This window comes from Aspergillus foveolatus (assembly GCF_047715535.1).
Source record: "Aspergillus foveolatus strain CBS 279.81 unplaced genomic scaffold BDW70scaffold_3, whole genome shotgun sequence".
NCBI classification, from domain to species: Eukaryota; Fungi; Ascomycota; class Eurotiomycetes; order Eurotiales; family Aspergillaceae; genus Aspergillus; species Aspergillus foveolatus.
This window is the reverse complement of record NW_027396067.1, coordinates 1-13,316: the sequence shown is the minus strand read 5'-3', so window position 1 is coordinate 13,316 and position 13,316 is coordinate 1. Positions and strand designations below refer to the sequence as shown.

At 53.9% G+C, this 13,316-nt stretch overlaps 5 protein-coding genes across 5 annotated transcripts; 4 read left to right on the top strand and 1 right to left on the bottom strand.

The window, feature by feature from the left end:
* Window positions 1-248: 248 nt before the first annotated feature.
* BDW70DRAFT_155748 (nuclear transport factor 2 family protein) lies at window positions 249-737 on the top strand (the record flags this gene model as incomplete). Its single annotated transcript, XM_073740086.1, has 1 exon — window positions 249-737. One exon carries the CDS (start codon window positions 249-251, stop codon window positions 735-737), a length of 489 nt encoding a protein of 162 aa, XP_073600069.1.
* A 340-nt stretch (window positions 738-1,077) lies between these two features.
* Window positions 1,078-2,488, bottom strand: BDW70DRAFT_127298 (FAD-dependent oxidoreductase). The gene has a single exon (XM_073735253.1). The coding sequence runs from the start codon at window positions 2,460-2,462 to the stop codon at window positions 1,155-1,157; it is 1,308 nt and encodes a 435-aa protein (XP_073600068.1). The 5' UTR covers window positions 2,463-2,488; the 3' UTR covers window positions 1,078-1,154.
* Window positions 2,489-3,047: 559 nt separating this feature from the next.
* Window positions 3,048-9,812, top strand: BDW70DRAFT_168646 (uncharacterized protein; the record flags this gene model as incomplete). Its single annotated transcript, XM_073742513.1, has 1 exon — window positions 3,048-9,812. The coding sequence occupies one exon, from the start codon at window positions 3,048-3,050 to the stop codon at window positions 9,810-9,812; it is 6,765 nt and encodes a 2,254-aa protein (XP_073600067.1).
* Window positions 9,813-10,303: 491 nt separating this feature from the next.
* On the top strand, window positions 10,304-11,146 carry BDW70DRAFT_168645 (serine hydrolase FSH; the record flags this gene model as incomplete). Its single annotated transcript, XM_073742512.1, has 1 exon — window positions 10,304-11,146. The coding sequence occupies one exon, from the start codon at window positions 10,304-10,306 to the stop codon at window positions 11,144-11,146; it is 843 nt and encodes a 280-aa protein (XP_073600066.1).
* Window positions 11,147-11,525: 379 nt separating this feature from the next.
* On the top strand, window positions 11,526-12,507 carry BDW70DRAFT_127296 (nitroreductase family protein). The gene is made up of 3 exons (XM_073735252.1): window positions 11,526-11,935; window positions 11,985-12,362; window positions 12,434-12,507. The coding sequence occupies exons 1-2, from the start codon at window positions 11,630-11,632 to the stop codon at window positions 12,303-12,305; spliced, it is 627 nt and encodes a 208-aa protein (XP_073600065.1). The 5' UTR covers window positions 11,526-11,629; the 3' UTR covers window positions 12,306-12,362; window positions 12,434-12,507.
* Window positions 12,508-13,316: the final 809 nt, after the last annotated feature.

The window sequence follows — 13,316 nt, the reverse complement described above, 5'->3', positions numbered from 1 at the left end:
GGCTCAAAATAGTTACAGGCTATCAACGCTACATTTTTTGTCCGGCACGCGACAAACTTCAAGCGACATCTCACGTCGGCTAAGCCACGGAAAGAAGATCTTGTTAATGCTGTTGTTTACTCCGTTTATATATTAAAGGGCGGATGTGTCTTGTAGCATTGACATCAGCCCACCAACTTGCCTTCATCCTCGACGTCAATCGCCCCTACAGACAATCGTCTCTATAGACGATCATCTCTACAAACAACATGGTTCGAAACGGAACCCCCCTCCCTGCCAAACTGGCTGGCCCCCCTCTCAGCGACCGCGAGGCCATCACTGACGCCTGCTACCGGGCTTTCGCCTCCATCGACCATGCCAGCGAGGAGCTTCTCGAGTCCAGCGCGACGCCCGACATCTACACCGACATCGCCTTCAAAGCGTGCGACGGCTACGAAGAGCTGAAGAACAAGGTGTGGATTAATGTTGCCGAGCGCGTTGACACCGTCCACTATATCTCCAACGTCCGTGTCAGCGTCGACACCGAAACCACTGCCCGGGTCACGTTCAACGCTCAGGCAGTGCACTGCATCGTGGGCAAGGGCTACGAGCCAGACTCGACCAAGTTCACCACCGGCGCATTCTACGCCTGCGATGCTATCAAGATAGACGACCTTTGGAAGCTGAAGACGATGAAGTCCACTCACATTTGGTCTACTGGTGATCGTTCCATCATGAAGCCCCCGAGCAGTGAATAGATAGGATGAAATACTCGTTATGATATTCGACAATGTCAAAAAATTAACTTGCACTCTGCGGTGTTTCAATATTTTCTAGTCAGAGGGTTGTGCTTTGATGATTAAGAGTCCTCGCAATGTCCGCTTGGGTCGTAGGAGCATCTACAAGCAGATTGCACCATCACGGCAGCGGAGGAGAAGAACTCGGAGGCTTCGCGCTCGAGAGTGTGCAGGGCGTACAGGCGGCAGAGAGATCGGAGCGTAGATGCTGTGTCCATACCAAGGAGGATCTGATTTCGGGCGAGTTAACGGCTTCGTAAAAGTTCTTCACAACGAGGTACTGTGATAGAGCGGTGGAAAGAGAAAATAAAGTTCACGGGCACAAGATTAAAAGACACAGAATCAATTCAACAACAACTTATCAGAGTAGCTACGTATTTATAGTGATTTTCGGTGACTCCTCGCCAACTCACGCAGTTCCGGCTGGAGAGGCGCCAGCACATCATAGGTCACCACGTTACCCCAGTTCTCCTCGAGCTTTTGCTTCATCCGCTGCGGATCACGACCTGTCGGTCCGTACCTCCAGTGGTACATCTGGCCCATCTGACGCGAGTGGTGGTGGATCCACCGGCCTCGCTCCAACCTTGCTCCAGTGTACGTCTGGAGCGCCTCTACCAAGGCCTCCTTCAACTCTTCACCGGCAAGGGCCTTCTGCTGCACCGACTCCAGGAGTGTACAGATGACAAGGGCGTCCTCAACGCCAGTGCAGGCTCCCACTCCCATATACGGGGTACTGGCGTGTGCAGCGTCGCCGACGAGACAGGCTCGACCGCGGGCATATGTCGAGGGGGGTTGATCTTCCAGATCAAAGATCCCCCACTTGACAACCTTCTCGGGATAAAGCTTCCAGATGTCAGCAATCTGCGGGCTGAAACCCTGGAATACCTTTGCAATCTCGCTGCGGTCCACTTCAACGGTCATCCTTTCGGGGTTAGGAAACTCCGAGTCCTCGTAAGCGAAGGCGGCGATGTTGAGCACAGTCATGGACGCGACTGGATAGCAGAGCAGGTCTGCATTTGGCCCCAGATGGTTGCAGGCATTCTTCGCAACCTTCTGGCCGAGGGCTTTGATACCCACATCGATGGGGACCATGGTGCGGTATGTGACGGTGTGACTGAAGCCTGCGCGGCTCTCACCCGCTAGCATGATTTTCCTGGTGGCTGAATGAATGCCATCACAGCCGAGTAGAACATCGGCCTCAGCGGTGCTGCCGTCGTCGAAGTGGAGAATAACTTTGTCGTTGACGTCGTCGTAGCCCGCGAGCTGCTTCCCAAAGATCGTCGCTTCTTCAGACAGCATGGCCGCCATCCCCTTGAGGAACTCCGATCGTACGCAGCCCCAGAAGCTGAGGTTGTTGGTGGGCGTCCGGAAGAGCAGTGACTTGGACTCATCTTCAGCTTCTTCATTTGTCCGAGGGTGGAAGCCGTTCCAGTAGGCGTTGCTCGTGCTGGCGTCAGATTTGCCGCTCATGCTGCCCAGGAGCTCGACGAGAGCTGGGTCGATCATCTCCATCCACTCTCGTGCTGCGCCGGTGAATGCAAATCCGGCACTGACCTCGTGCCAGGTCGGGGCTCGCTCGTAGATGATTGCGTTGATGCCCCGGCGACGCAGGCCGATTGCTGTCATGACGCCGATGATGCCGCCGCCGACCACGGCCACTTGAAAGGGGGGTGCAATGCTTCCCATGTCGGTAATGACGAGTTCAATTGATGATGCGGATGCAGGGGAGAAAGGCAATGGGAATTGCATATTAGATAGATCTATATATATCCTTGTCCATGTATGTGGTGTGACCCGGGGAGCTGAGTCCGGACTTTGGATTCTCCTCTTGAGATGTAATTCTATGCCTCCCACGCGGAGTCCAGCATGCACCCTGGGATCAATTCAAAATTCATGGCGGATATGCAGCAGGGCAGGGAGTGCCACCCCATCAAGGTAGATCAGTGCCGTTTCCACGTGCTTGACAGGCTTGTCACCATATCGTCTGCCGTAAACGTTCACCCCCGGCCTAGCATGTTCAGCATTCAGTATCTATGTGTTTAGGCTGAAGTTAAGCCTGTTGGGGGGTGGTTTTCGCTGATATTTTGTCCCGGATCGAGTGTCAGCTTCCTTCTGCGCGAAAGATATTGCGTGGATAGCGCCCTAAGTATCTGCACAATATTTAAAACAAGAAATGAACTGGACCTTTCTCTGCAACTAATTACATACCATTATTTTATTTCCTTCCTTAAATCTAGTATAACGGGTCCTACAATCTCAACATTAAGCAATATGAAGCCTTTATCAAACACTCGTCAAGCAACAAGCTTCATCTTTGGAGGACACATCGGCCCACAGACCAAGAACTCGCTGAAAAAAGAAGTCCGGAAGGTCGCCAACGGCCCAAATGGAGGATGGATACTCGATACCCTGGCCGGTATGCCACGGTACTGGGAGGCCGTGACGGAGAAGATCCCTGAAGTGGCCAGCACAATGCAGGGCGCTCGCTTGCTGGCCGACCTTGAATCGTGGTTTCGAATCGGTTCTGACTCGGTTGACTCCCTCGCTCCAGACGCGGAGCTCCCAGATCTATGGCTCGGGGTTCTGATGGTTGTCATTCAGCTGGATCAGTATTGGCGCTACCTTGAGAGTCGATTCGCTGACAGAGCCGTCGACGACCTACAGGCAGAGCTAATCAAGGAGGACAAGGTCGAGGCAGTTGGGTTCTGTGCTGGCATGATCGCCGCCGTCGCCATTGCCAGCTCCCACACTCGACAGGAATTCGAAAAGTACGGCGCTGTGGCCTTGCGCATCGCGGCCCTGATGGCAGTCCTTGTAGGTGCCACCGAGGAATGGACCAAAGCGATGGGCAAAGGCAGGTCGGTCTCGTTGGCCACAGCCTGGAGAACCCGCAAACAGGGCGATGATCTGACGCGCATCATCTCGAAGCTGTCTCCCGATGCCTATATATCTGTTATCCTCGACGACTCCCGAGCTACCGTGACAATATCAGAACGCCTCGCACCCAAGCTGGTCCGGCAGCTTCGAGCAGCTGGCGTCACGGCCATCCAGCTCGCTTTCAAGGGGCAGCTTCACTCCCCGACGGCAGAGCGCGAACGCCTCACCGAAGCCGTGATCGAAATGTGCCAGACGATGCCCGAGCTGCGGTATCCTGATGCTGCCCGGCTCGCACTGCCCACCAACCAAGTCTCGGGTCAAGAAACGGATTTGGTTGGAATGATCCTGCGCTCTATGCTGGTGAACCAGTTGAATTGGACCAGCACCGCTTCGAAACTGGCGCTGGACAAGGAAGAACTCTCACGCGTTGAATTTGGCCTCGACCGACCTCTGCCTTCCCCGGTGGTGCGTGCCTTTGGAGCTATGCTTGACTATAAGGAGGTCGATGTGCCCAAGCACCAACCACACGACAAGGGGAAAGAGCCCGTCCACGATACTGGACCAGTGAGAGTCGCAGAGCCGCCGCGCCAAGAAGCAGACGAAAATGTAATTGCAGTGGTGGGCATGTCGATCAAGGTTGCAGGAGCCAACGACCTGGAAGAGTTCCAGCAGATGCTCAAGACCGGACAGTCGCAGCACCAGCTCATCACCGACGACCTTATAACGCCCAACATGATGTTTCGCGACAAGGACCCCAACCGGAAATGGTATGGAAACTTTGTGCGCGACCCAGATGCTTTCGACCACAAATTCTTCAAGAAGAGCCCGCGCGAGTCGATGGCGATAGACCCCCAGGGCCGGCTTTCGCTCGAGGCCGCCTATCAAGCTTTGGAACAGTCTGGATATTTCAACGAGCTGGCTATGACAAGTGCTGCTGAGCAGGAAAGGAAGAAGCATGTTGGGGTCTACGTCGGGCTCTGCTCCTACGAGTACGATTCCAACGTCCACTGCCATCCACCCAGCGCCTTCACGACGACGGGGGAGCTCAGGAGCTTTATTCCTGGCCGGATCTCGCATTACTTTGGATGGACAGGGCCATCACTGACCTTTGATACCGCTTGCTCTTCGTCTACCGTAGCCCTCCATAATGCCTGCAAAGACTTGCTTTCCGGGGAGGTCCCAGCAGCGCTGTGTGGTGGTGTCAATATCTTGACAAGCCTGCAATGGACGCAGAACCTGGCCGCTGGCAGCTTCATCAGCCCGACGGGCCAGTGTAAGCCCTTTGACTCTGGTGCAGATGGGTATTGTCGAGGCGACGGAATTGCCTACGTCTTCCTGAAGAAGCTCTCAACCGCCGTGGCCAATGGCAATACTGTCCTGGGGACCATTCGCTCTACAGGCGTCAACCAAAACCTCAACACCACGCCGCTGTTTGTTCCCAATGTACCATCCCTATCGAAGCTCTTCAACGAGGTGATCCACAAGGCACGCGTCGCCCCACGCGACATTTCGTTGGTCGAATGCCACGGGACTGGCACCCCTGTGGGAGATCCTGCTGAATGGCAAAGCATCCGGAATGCCGTGGCTGGTCCTCGACGTGATACGGTTCTGCCCATTGGGTCAGTAAAGGGACATGTTGGCCATACTGAAGGCGCATCAGGCCTGGTCTCCCTGATCAAGGTGCTGCTGATGATGCGAGGTAACTTCATCCCTCCACAAGCCAGTTTCAACACCATGAACCCCGGTATCCACGCACAGCCCTCGGACAACATGGAGGTAGTCACAGCCTTGTGGTCGTGGCCCGGAGCCCGGAAGGTGGCTCTGATCAATAACTACGGTGCTTGTGGATCCAATTCAAGCGCGATCGTCGCTCACTCGGCGCATAAACCTGTCAAAGGCCCTTTGTCCGGTGGACAACGACTCCCCTTCTGGATCCCCGGCCTCGATGCCCGCAGCATTGCAGCGTACAGCACCGCACTGGCATCATACCTCCAGTCACAAGACCAAGCGACGAGCCTCGCCGATGTATCGTTCAACATGAAATGGCAATCGAATCCCAGTCTGCCTCAAGGAATGATCTTCAGCTGCAGCTCCTTGAACGAGCTCCAGGCGAAGCTGGCTCTGGCAGCCAAGGCTACCAAGGACACAACCCCTAGTGTCGGCATTGCGCCTGTGAAGCCTGAGCGACCCGTCATTCTGTGCTTTGGGGGCCAGGTCTCGACATTCATTGGACTGGATCGCGCAGTATATGAAGGGGCATCAGTGTTCAGGTACCATCTGGATACCTGCAATGCCGCCATCACATCTCACAGTCTGGAAAGTATCTATCCCGACATTTTCTCCAGCGAGCCATATCAGGATACTATTAAGTTACAGACTGCTCTCTTTGCCGTGCAATATGCCTCGGCCAAGACCTGGATGGACTGTGGAATCGCTGACAAGGTGGTTTCTGTGGTGGGCCACAGCTTCGGGGAGATCACAGCCCTCTGTGTTGCAGGCGTGCTCAATCTGGAGGACACGGTCAAGTTGATTGCCGGTCGAGCCAGGCTAGTGCAGACCGCTTGGGGGGCTGACTCTGGTTCCATGATGGCCATCGAAGCCGACGAAGCTGTGGTGCAAGATCTGCTTCAGGAATTCAACGCAAAATCCGACGGAACCGCAGGCATCGCATGCTACAACGGCCCTCGCAGCTTCACCGTGGCTGGATCAACCAAGGCCATTGACGCATTTGCCTCTACGCTGCCAGGAAAGGAGGTCAAGAGCAAGCGTCTCAACGTCACCAATGCCTTCCACTCAGCCTTAGTAGAGAGCATCGTCGACCGCCTGGGGAAGGTTGGGAAGGAAGCCACCTTCCATGACGCCATCATCCCTATAGAACGAGCTACTGAGCATGGCGGCGACTCTACGTTGGACTGGACCTTTGTCGGCTCGCACATGCGCCAGCCGGTCTACTTCAACCACGCTATACAGCGACTCGCAGAGAAGCATCCCGAGGCCATCTTCCTTGAAGCTGGGTCCAACTCGACCATCACCGTCATGGCATCGCGGGCCCTTGCCAACCCTAAGCCGACGCACCACTTCCAGTCCATCTCCATCACCAACACCAACAAGGGCATCGACAGGCTCACCGATGCAACGGTCGATCTCTGGAAACAGGGCCTACGGGTGTTTTTCTGGGCCCACCACCGCCTCCAGAAGAACGAGTATGCGCAGCTCCTCCTGCCGCCTTACCAGTTCGAAAAGACACGGCACTGGCTCGAGCTCAAGCCGCCAATCGAGCAAGCTATGAAGATTGCTCAAGTCCAAGATGGAACAACGGCTCAGAAGGAGCAGGTCAACACCAAGTCTCTTGACATGTGGACCTTCCTGGGCTTCCAGGGGCACAAGAAGAAGACCAAGCTGGCTCGGTTCCGCATCAACACATCCTCAGACAAGTATCAGCGTCTCTTTGCAACCCACGTCATCGCGAAGACGGCGCCCATTGCTCCAGCCACGCTCGAGATTGACATGGCCATCGAGACCATTTTTAGTCTTAATCCGGAATGGAGACATAGTGGTTTCTCGCCGATCATCCGCGACATGCTCAGTCATTCGCCCATGTGCGCCGACTCGGCGCGGGAGTACTTTCTCGACCTGGAGCCACTCAATCCAGCCGAAACAGAGTGGCAATGGACCATTCACAGCACGGGGGCTTCTTCCGCCAACGAGAAGCACGCCGAGGGCCGCATCACCATGTGCTCATCATCCGACCCGGCTGCTCTCCAGGAATTTGGACGCTGGGAGCGCATTGCCACATATGCCCAGTGCCAGGCCGTTCTGGCATTGGGTCCACAGGACGAGGGTGTGGAGGCCCTCCAAGGGCGCAACGTGTACCGGGCCTTTGAAGAAGTCGTCGACTTCGGGTCCGTATACCGCGGAGTGAAATACATCGTGGGCCAGGAGAAAGGAGAGAGTGCAGGCATTGTGCATAAGCAACACTCCGGTGATACCTGGCTTGACGTCCCCAAGGCAGACTGCTACGGCCAAATTGCAGGTATGTACGTCAACCTGCTGACAGACATTCCCGCCAGCGACATGTTCGTTGCCACCGGCCTCGAGCTGGTGATGCGCTCGCCAAAAGCTCAGACGGCGACAAATGGCCGGGAGAATGGTCCAAATGTTTGGCATGTCCTCGCTCGCCACGCACGTCAAGGCGAAAAGGCTTACGTGACCGATGTCTTTGTCTTCGATGCCTCGACGGGTGCTCTGGCGGAGGTCATCCTGGGCCTGCAATATGTCCGCGTCCCCAAGGCCATAATGAGCAAGATCCTGGCAAGATTGACGACGGACAAGTCTTTTGTGAGAAGCACCGCAACAGCGTCTCTTCCGTTGCCTGACCAACCCCAGCCTCGTGACGGGTCCATCACTGCTACTGCTCCCAGGCTGGCACCTCCCAAAGCAACTAAGGCAAACGTCACGAAGACAGAACCTGTCAGTGGCGCACGCAATATCGCAAAGGAAGTATGCAATGTGGTTGCCAACGTTTCCGGCATCGAGGCCAGCGAACTGAACCTCGACAGCGAGATGGCCGACTTGGGTATTGATTCCCTAATGGCCATGGAAGTGGCGCGCGAGATGGAGAACACTTTCCATTGCACCCTCGACAGCACCGAGACAATGGTCGCCACCAGCATTCGCGACTTTGCTGCCTGCGTGTCGAATGCGTTGGCGAGATCTGGAGGTCAAGACGGTGACTCGACCAGCACCGAGAGCGATGCTATGCTCTCAGACTCGGAGGATGAAGACGCCGACTCTGGTATCTCGACTCCGGAAAACGCCTCGGACATTACCAGCAAGAGTCACGATCCGGTGAGTTATCCACTCACTCCAGCGATAAAAAATGTTGATCGTGGCGATGTAGCAGCCCGTAATGCAGAGGCCTTGCATCTAGTCGAAGCCTACACAGCCGGCTGGGAGTCGCGGGCACTTAAAGACGCTAACAGCCGCACCATCACCACTGGATCTGGTGCTGGAGCTGTGGTGATCGTGACAGGTGCATCCGGCAGCCTGGGATCGCACCTTGTTCAAGCCCTCGCCGAGCGCCCTGATGTCTCAAGTGTCGTCTGCATCAACCGTCCGGTCAAGGACACGCCCCCCGACAGCCGACAAGAAGAGGCTCTATCTTCCAGAGGCATAACACTGTCGCCGGCTGCCCGCAAAAAACTGCAGGTATATGGGACTGACACTTCAAAGGCCCAGCTCGGTCTCTCGAACCAGGTGTACAACTGGCTGGCCCAGCACGGAACGCACATCATTCACAACGCGTGGCCCATGAGTGCTACACGGCCGCTCAAAGCTTTCGAGCCCCAGCTTCAAGTAATGCGAAACATGTTGGATCTGGCGCGCGACATGGCCCTTGGAGATGAGCCGCGCAGGATTCGATTCCAGTTTATCTCTTCGATTGGCGTAACGGGGTTTTCAAACGAGTCGCCCGTCCTCGAGCAGCCCATGGCATTTGCCGCGGCGATACCCAGCGGCTACAACGAGGCCAAGTGGGTGTGCGAGCGCATGTTGACCGACACGCTGCGCCGCCACCCGCAGCTTTTTCAGGCAATGGTGGCCCGGCCTGGCCAGATCTCTGGATCAACTGCAAGTGGCTTCTGGAATCCTGTCGAGCACTTTGCTTTTGTTGTGAAGAGTGCTCATGCACTGAAAGTGTTTCCCGATCTGCAGGGCGTGCTACATTGGCTGCCGGTGGACAGAGCCGCCAGCGTCATGGTGGATCTGCTCAATATCGGTAGCGGCGAAGACTCAGGAGAGGTCTATCCGGTCTATCATGTCGACAACCCTGTTGGTCAGTCGTGGAAGGAAATGGTGACGGTTCTGGCGGCATCTCTTGACATCCCATCCCACGGCATCGTTCCCTTCAGGGAGTGGATCCAGCGAGTTCGTCAATCATCTCTGCCACCAGCGCAGAACCCGGCGTCCATGGGGCTGGGGTTTCTTGAGAGTCATTTTGAACGCATGGCTTGCGGTGGGGTCGTGCTGGACACGCAGCATTCAAACGAGCACTCGGGAACTATGGCCGTGCAAGGGCCAGTGAGTGCTGAGGTGGTCCGGTCGTATGTCTCATCTTGGAAGGCGATGGGGGTTCTTCGTCATCAAAAGTGTACTTTGTGATTCTACATGGAGCGCTGTTTATCATAAGATGACAATGGTTTCGAGCCATCATCAGTCCTCAAAGTACAGGGCAAGATTCTAAAGCATGTGCCCACTCTATATATGCAAGAGAAGGATGTAAAAGGTCATACATAAATACATCAATCATCCCTCGGAAGATAACAATGGATTAATCACTGATATGTATGTCTCCGGGTAGCCGACTGGACAGATCCCGAATACATCGTATGGTGTTGAACATCATAAAGGGCCGCCCCTAGCAAGCATTGTCTCGTCCTATCGTCCTATCGTCCAGATACCCTGAGTCATGACAAGCAGCATGACTCGAGTAGATACTCGCCAGCGTTGGTCTGTAAGGCGGACTATCATAACTCCAGCTGGCTGTAATGGAGTAACTGCCTCCCGAGGAAAGGATATCAGACGTATAAACAGGACTCCCTGTGGACCTGAACATCAGCAGAAAACCACTCCTAGTACTGTATTTCAACAACATGAATAACGCAGCAACAATCCACCTACCACGCATTCTCTGCCTCCACGGCGGAGGCACCAACGCCATGATCTTCCAGATGCAGTGCCGCGTGCTCGAAAAGCGCCTTGGCCATTCTTTTCGTCTCGTCTATGCACAGGCTCCTTTCACGAGTAGAGAACCCGGGCCAGATGTAACGTCGGTCTACAGAAACTACGGGCCTTTCAAGGTCTGGCTCTGCGATCACAACATGTCTAAAGTCCTGACATCCCGGGATGTTGCCACAGCGATTGACGCCAGTCTTGCACACGCCATGGCTGCCGATGACGCCAAGGGGGCTATTGGCGACTGGATTGGCTTATTGGGCTTCAGCCAGGGCGCAAAGGTGGCAGCTAGCATTCTCTACCGACAGCAAAGGTGTGAAATCACCAACTTCCGGTTCGCGATACTCTTTGCCGGCCGTGGGCCTCTGGTGTGGCTCATGCCTGACCTCCCCCAGCCGCACGGTCTGGTCGACGCCGCTACACCGTTCACGCACCCTTCTTCTTCCTCGCCCACTATGGACTCCGACGAGCACATGTTGCGGCTGCCTACAGTGCATGTCCATGGGGCAAACGACCCTGGCCTAGAGCATCACCGAGACCTGCTTCGGAAATACTGCGACCCGCTACAGGTCACACTGTTGGAGTGGATGGGCGATCATCGTATGCCGATCAAGAGCAGAGATGTCGCGACAGTGGTCCAACAGATTCACCGAGTTGCAAAAGAGACAGAGACTCCGTCCGTAATGATGACTGGAGGAGGTTCCTATGGAAGATCGGTCGAGAATAGCTTCTCGCTACAAAATTTGAGCATGTACATTTGAAACTGTTAGGGGTTCATGGAACGATACCACAATATGCTCTATACCACGACATATAGTGCACGTCAGAGGACTCTGTCACGTTATACATTTTAAAGGGGTGATTCCGAAACACGACCGTACTTCCTCCATTTACCAAGTGTCTCTGTCCTCTGCGGATGCATGCCAGACCGCGGAACAACATTAATCTGAGCATCCTTGTTGAAGAAGTGGGAAACGTCTCTCTCGTACTAACTTACCACCACTCAGCCCGGGGAAACGATGTTGCAGCGGACTTTCTATGGGCGCGAAAAGACAAGTTGGGGCCAAACACAGTCACTTGCTTCACGCGTATAAAGGCCACAGCATCGCATAAATGGAGCAACAACAATTTGAATCACAATGTACAGCTCATTAAACACCCTTGCGACCTTCTTCTGGTGTACAACAAGATATTTAAGTCTCCCAAGACGCTTCTCAAGACTCACCTACTCTCATTCCCCCAGCATGCCCTCCATCACCACCGATCAGTGGCTCGAAGCCGCCGCCTACCGTCGCAGTATCCGTGCCTTGGGAGGAGCCTCCAAGGTTTCAGATGAGCGAGTTCATGAGATTGTCGCCAAAGTTCTTTCCTTTGCTCCCTCGTCTTACAATACTCAGCCGGTCCGCATCTCGCTTGCTTTTGGGGAGAAGCACAAGGAGCTCTGGAGCATTATCCTCAGGGAGGCTGAACCGATCCTCAAGTCAATCAATCCAGGTCTCTGGCAGAAGTTGGGCCCCCTTTACGAAGTCCATAAAGCTGCATATGGATCAGTATGTTACCCCTTTGTCACTTGACACTCAGACCATTTAAAATGTGCAGGTACTCTTCTGGGAGCGCGGTGAGACGACGAAAGAGGCTGCCGAGACACACAAAGCAACCGGGCATATGTTTGGCGAATGGGGAGAGCATACTCAAGGCATCCACCAGATCCTTGTCTGGACTGCCTTGGAGCTTGAGGGAGTCGGAGCCAATCTGCAGCACATGAACGCCATTCCACCCATCGAGGCTGCCATCAAGAAGTTCGCAGGGGTCCCTGAAGATTACAAACTAAAGGCCCACTTGAACTATGGCGATGAGCAGGCTCATCGTCCCGAGAGCCCGCCAAAACTGCCAATCACCGAGACGCTCATGATTCTATAAGTGGATTTAGATACAGCTGAGGGGAAGCTTAATGACATGATCTTACAGGGATACTAGGTAGGTAGCGATACACTTGATTGTGCTACGGTCTCTTAATATCTGACTCTTTCGGCCTGCCCGGAGCACAGTAGGGCCAGTGGATCGACAAGTAAATCTTTGCTAGTAAGCCTCTCGCTTCGCAATTAAATGAACGCTTTGTTATTCTGAGTGCTTGCGTACGTCTCCTTGGAAAGTCCCGGGGCACCTCATATATATCCATGTTGACTTGGTAGATACTTTTCACTTCCATTTTTCCTGCAATCCAAATTTACCGAACTCAGTACTAACTAGAGACCCTAAATCATGCATCATTTGCTGAATTAACTTTGGATAGGTCTTTACTCCTTTTCAAATACCCATTAACTCTAAGGAGCCCCTATTCTTATAAAATGGTTACTTATGCCTTACTATATTACAATATTTACCCCGTTCAACATGTTCAACTTTCATGACAAAGTGAACTGATAGAAATCCTCTCCAACTCTAGCTACCAGAGGCTCTTATGCTGCTGAGAGATTTGAACGTTTCTCAAGGGGTTGGGTTTACCCATATTTTGAACACCAGTTGATCACCCACAAATCACCCAGCTTACCCTGCTCTCCTCCCAGTAGACTGCTAATAGAGGCTTGGCAGTAGACTTGTTAAACCCACCCCGCGAAACCCGCCCCAACCCACTCCGACCCGCCAAGAATTGGGTTGGGTTAGACCTTCTAATAATCCATTGGGTTTTGGATATTTTTGGCTGCCCCAGAGCCCGGCGGAGCAACCCGCCGGGTTGCCAAGACACCTAAATAGGTATTGTATTGTATTCTGATTACATTTATATACGTAAATAATTTATAATACTGTAATATAATACTGTATTTTATTTAACAATGCAGATCACTGCTTCTATAGGCATTGGTCTGCATATTTGGGATATTTGGGATATTTGGGTTGGGTTAGAATCATTTGCTAAATCCATGGGCGGTT